The sequence below is a fragment of the Apium graveolens genome, chromosome 8, assembly GCF_009905375.1.
Source record: "Apium graveolens cultivar Ventura chromosome 8, ASM990537v1, whole genome shotgun sequence".
Taxonomy (NCBI): Eukaryota; Viridiplantae; Streptophyta; class Magnoliopsida; order Apiales; family Apiaceae; genus Apium; species Apium graveolens.
The window spans coordinates 23,370,650-23,376,276 of NC_133654.1; the positions used below are offsets into that span (position 1 = coordinate 23,370,650).

The 5,627-nt window shown below is 37.0% G+C and overlaps 1 protein-coding gene across 1 annotated transcript; it reads right to left on the reverse strand.

The window, feature by feature from the left end:
* Positions 1–350: 350 nt before the first annotated feature.
* LOC141679396 (uncharacterized) lies at positions 351–1,005 on the reverse strand. The gene is made up of 2 exons (XM_074485898.1): positions 791–1,005; positions 351–687 (listed from the first exon to the last, which is right to left on the reverse strand). Exons 1-2 carry the CDS (start codon positions 1,003–1,005, stop codon positions 351–353), a joined length of 552 nt encoding a protein of 183 aa, XP_074341999.1.
* Positions 1,006–5,627: the final 4,622 nt, after the last annotated feature.

The following is a 5,627-nucleotide window of genomic DNA, read 5'->3' on the forward strand; positions in this document are numbered from 1 at the left end:
TTTAAGAAATTTTTCTAAGTGGCGAGTTTATTTAAATCATGCATTCGGGTGTGCATGCATGTGAAAAGAGGTTAAACAAACTATATAATAAAATTTCTTTAAGCTATGGGATGCTCAAAATAACGCTTTTTATTCAAATTGAAATATAGTAGAGATTACATTCTGGGGTGAACGAAAACAGAATTTATATCAAGATATCATAGTTCAAACATAGAGATGATCGCAGAATGTGCACCTTTCAATTACTGGTAGAATTTCCTTAACCGGGCCCCGTGCCAGGTGTTCGGGACCTCAGTATCATTGAGATAGCTTAGATTGTACGTTCGCATTCATAACACCTCTTTAACCTTCTAAGGCCCCTCCCAGTTTGGTTGTAGTTTGCCTTGATTTGTTGGGTCCAAAACTTCGGTGTCCCGGAGCACCAGATCTCCTCCTTCATATTCCCTGATCTTAGTTTTCCTTGTAAAATAGAGCTTTGTCTTTTCCTTGTAGCTTTCCATATTTGCCACAGCCCGGTCTCTTACTTCATCCAAGAGCTCCAGGTTGGTTTTGAGGGCTTCAATATTTGAGACTTCATCAAAATTGACAACTTTGTGGGAGGGGGATCCGGTTTCCACTAGTAGTCGGGCCTCGGTGCCATAGGCAAGCTTGAAAGGAGTTTCTCCGGTTCCTGTCATGGGGGTGGTCCTGTAGGACCACAATACTTTCGGGAGCTCATCTGGCCAGTTCTTTTTAGATTCCTCCAATCTTTTTTCAGGCCCCGGAGTATGGTCTTGTTGGGGACCTCTACTTGTCCATTTCCCTGGGGTGGGCCACGAATGCTCTTTTATGCTTGATTCCGAGCTCTTTCAAATATGCTTCAAAGTCTGATCCAACAAACTGTGGTCCTTTATCCAAGATCAAAACCATCAGTATCCCGAACCTCATCACGATTGAATCCATAAATTTGATGCAGTCCTGCTGATTGATGATTCTCGTGGACTTGGCCTCTGCCCATTTGGTCATGTAGTTAATGAAAGGAATATGTCCTAAGTCCAATCATGTATGAGGATTTAGGAATAACTTTTATGTAATCTGTTTTGATTTCTTTGATATTAATAAAAGACTTGTTTTGTTTTTATTACGGGCTCTATCTATTTAAGTGTTTAAATAAGATATACCATAGTTTAGAGTAAAGCTTTTTATAGATTATGATGAGATCATAATAGTGAGACCTAAAAGATGATAACTCTAAACTTAAACAGTTCCTGGTCATAGGATTACTAACTGGTAATTAATAATCCGCAAAGATCGGTACATACTATGCTTGCTTCATTATGAAGGATGTCTGTTCTCATAGATATTTGTGTGGTGACACTATAGCTAGTATGTAGGTGCTTATTAAAGAATAAGTTCACTGAACATGACTCGCGCAGCTGAACAACTGATGGAGTTCACTCACGTGTCAGCAGTTGTTCATATAGTGATAGTTGTACAAGTATCCTTAGACTTGAGGTCATCATAGTCATCTTGTGTACACTGAACTGTGCTTTGGTTTAGTTCTTAGTCTCCAGGGACAATTATTAGGGCTCTACTGGGTATAGGAAATTGTACACGAAGATAGTGTATGATTGATAAAGGATCTACCCCTTCCAGTGAAGGAAGAGAATGTTCAAGGCTGATCCACTTATGCTAGTTCAGGAATCTCTGGCCAGAGTGAATGAAATTAGAAAGGAGTTTCTAATTTACATAGAACTGAGCATAGTGAATGGGAAATCAAATGATTAAATTAGATAGGCTTGACACAAGATCCATGCCTTGTATTTAATCAGGACATTGGATGGTAGAAGGAGTTAATTGTACGGTAACTATTCACTGAATAGGTTCTTGGTATTCTAAGCAGTGAATTCGTATTATCCGGATAGTCGCAATATGCTGAGAAGTATCCCTCACGATGTAGAATAAATATGATTAATTAATTAATCATATTTAATAAATTAGAGAATTTATATAAATAATGATAAAATAGTTTTATTATTATTTATTTCTACTACCGGCTTAATATTGAACCTACAGGGTCACACCATAAAAGAAAATGATCTAATGGTGGAGGAATTAATTAATAATGGCTAATAATTATTTATTTATGAAATAAATAATTAATTAACAAATTTAATAATTGATTAAATGAGATTTAATTGATTATAAATTAATTAAGAAAAGTTCTTAATATTATTAATTAAAAATTTAATTTTTGGAAATTAAATCAAGAGAGAGAATTATTTCTAAAGTGTTTAGAAAAAGGATTAATAATTAAAAGATGTTTTAATTATTAATATGAATAATAAAGGGTTAATAATAATAATATTTTATGGGAAAATTTCAGCTAAAAATTTTGCCTATAAATATACTATTATAAACCCTATTTTCATTGGAACCCAAAATTTTTAGAAAAAACTAATTCTCTCCACCTGCTCCTTCTCCTTAGCATCGTTTTCTTGGTGGATACCGGTGGAGTGCTTCACGTTTGAGGAGCAGCTGCTAAGGATCTCCGATCGTTGCTTTTGGATCGCTATTAAAGGTTAATAATCGATTCATATGTTTTAATCACGATTTATATGCTTTTATTTGGATTTTATATGTGTAAAAGTGTTTTGCCATGCTTCTGCTGCGATTAAAATCCAACATTGGTATCAGAGCCATAGGTTGTATGCATATAGATCTGTGGTAAAAATTTTAGAATTTTATGTGCTTGTATGAATTAATTATGATTTTTACAAGTTATATTATGGATTAATTATGACTGATGAGAAATCGTTTCTTAGAATAATTTTGAATGTTGATCTGGGTTCTATAAGTGTTGTAGATCGTCTGGGTATTTTTCTCATAATTTTATGATGTATAGATTATTTATTATGAATTTTTGAAGTTGTTGCAATTAAATTCGTAATTAAATAATCATATATATATATATAAATTGTTAGTATGTATATATATATCTGCTGTGTTGAATGTTGTATGATGGAGGCACGACTGTCAGTAAAAGAAAATAGCAGAACAGCACGGCGATCGAGAAAGAAAAGGCGGCGACTGACGTAAACAGGGGAAGGACCGCGCAATTGGCGCGCGCGCGTGGGGCTCACGCGCTGGTGGGCCACGCGCGGTGCGTGTCAGACACGCGCTGGTCAAGCAGTGCTGACGTCATGCTGACGTCAGCGTAGGGTTTTGAGCGCGTGAGGCGCGTGGGCGCGCGGGGGCGGCGGTGTGACACACGCCTGACAGCACGTGTGCGCGTGAAGGCGCATGGGTTACCTTTCCGGGGCGCGTGAGGGCGCGTGCGAGCTCAGAATTGGGCGTTTTTGGTGCCGTTGGATTCGTCTTTTCGAGACGCTTCTAATGGTATATTATATGATATTTTAAGAAATTGTTTCGAACTGTTTATAGCTAACAGAAGTGTTTTAAAGATGTTTTTAACTGTTTTTAATTGCTTTTAAATGCTTCATGTGATACATAGAGATGTATAATGCTTAGACCAATATGTTAGATGATATAACATGCCTACCTTGTCGTTTATTCATGTTTATATATGTGATATATGCTTAGTTTATCATGCGATGATAGATTTAGGTGAACTTAAATTAACATAAGGCGTTTGTTAGACAATCTAGTATAGTGAAATTGTTTCATAACCTTAATAATAATATTATGAATACAATCATGAGATTCTTGTGTTTATGAAACACGTAATTGAATATGAATTTTCAATATGAGAGAAAGGATGATTCTGTCAACAACAGATTTCTATCTGTAAGAAAGGGTTATTAAGTGACGCCTCTTGACAATGCTCCACCCGGTCTGGGAATCATCTGATTATTGATTATTGATTTGAAATATTTAATTTAAAAGGAAGAATCTCTTTATAATATGATTATGATTGTAACTTAATATAATCCCTCTAAAATTAAATAATATCAAGTAGTAATTGGCCAATGATACAACGGGCTTGTGTCGGTCATAGCCTTCCAACATGATAAAAAGTAGTTCTTATTTTTAAATCATTGTCGGTTCGTGCTACAGCCGAGGGCTTTGATTTCGAAATAAGAAATACTTGTCTATTACATAGAGATGTGTACATTGAATTAGAATCTAAAGGTCGGTACGTGCCATAGCCGTGGGCCGTTGGAGACTGATTCAAATATATGGAATGTTGGGTTAGACTTGACTTAGAATATTGAGTTTGTCGTGCCACAGCCATGACTCAAGTATTCAAGAGGCTAAAGTTTGATTAGGGAATAACATAAGATGTAATTGACAAGAGTTGTCTGCCTATTGAATATTACATGGCGGTTCGTGCCACAGCCGAGGTTGTGTGATGGAATGTAGGATCCCTATTCCCACTAGCATTATGAATGCTTAATTTTTCACGTAGGGGGTTGAATAAATTAGATAAACTAGTGGGAGCCACTTATGAATAAAGACCCGATTCATATAGTGTTTTTAAAATGAAATTGAATATTTGCTAAGTGTTGTTATGTGTTTATCATTTACAGATTTACGATATACATTAAGTCTTCTGCACTATCACTCAGGAGCATACTAGATGCTCACAAGTTGACTGGTCCTAATTATGCTGACTGGCTTCGAAACTTGAGAATTGTTCTCAGGGTTGAGAAGCTGGAATATGTGCTTGACTCACCTAAGCCTACTGAACCTGCTAGCGATGCACATAATGATGAACATGTTGTGTATCGTAAGTGGATAGATGATGCAAATGTTGCTCAATGCATCATGCTAGCTTCCATGAACATTGAGCTACAGAAGCAACATGAGCATATGGATGCTCACACTATCCTAATGCATCTACAATTGTTGTATGATGTGGCGGGGAGGACAGCTCGATATGAGATATCGAAGGAGCTGTTCGGTTGTAGGATGTCTGAGGGATCATCTGGGAATGACCATGTAATTAAGATGATCAATTTGATTGAACGTCTTGGACAACTTGGTTTTGCCATGGATGGGGAGCTGAGCCAAGACTTGGTCTTGCAATCGCTTTCGAGTTCATTCTCGCAGTTTGTTGTGAACTTTCACACGAATAAGTTGGATGTCAGCCTGCCTGAACTCCACAACATGTTGAAGACTGCGGAATCGAATTTCCCCCCTAAGAAGAGTTCTGTTCTTCTAATTGGTGAAGGTTCCAATCCTAAGAAAAGGAAGAGGAACCCTTCCAAGAAGAAGAAAGTAGGTGAAGAAAAGCCGGTTCCACCAAAAGCTGAAGACCCCAAGAGCAAAGTTGTTTGCTTTCACTGTAACAAGGTGGGGCACTGGAAGAGGAACTGCAAGGTTTACCTTGCAGAATTGAAGAAGAAGAAGGGTAGTGAGACTACCGCTTCTGATTCAGGTATGTTCATGATAGAAGTGAATATGTCATTAAATCAAATTTCTACTTGGGTATTAGATACCGCCTGTGATTCTCATATCTGCAATTTGTTGCAGGGACTAAGGAGAAGTAGGACTCTTAAGGAAGAGGAGGTGATTCTACTAATTGGAAATGGAGCAAGAGTTGCTGCTAAAGATGTAGGATCATTACATTTACATATGCCTACGGGCAAGACTATTATTTTTCTTAAATAATTGTTATTTTGTTC

Bases quoted from the DNA above. Each gene is read 5' to 3' on its own strand.
- LOC141679396 (XM_074485898.1), bottom strand. From the start codon at position 1,005: ATGACCAAATGGGCAGAGGCCAAGTCCACGAGAATCATCAATCAGCAG. The intron at 688-790 runs GTAGAGGTCCCC...GTGGTCCTACAG, and splicing joins CACCCCAGGGAAATGGACAA to GACCACCCCCATGACAGGAA.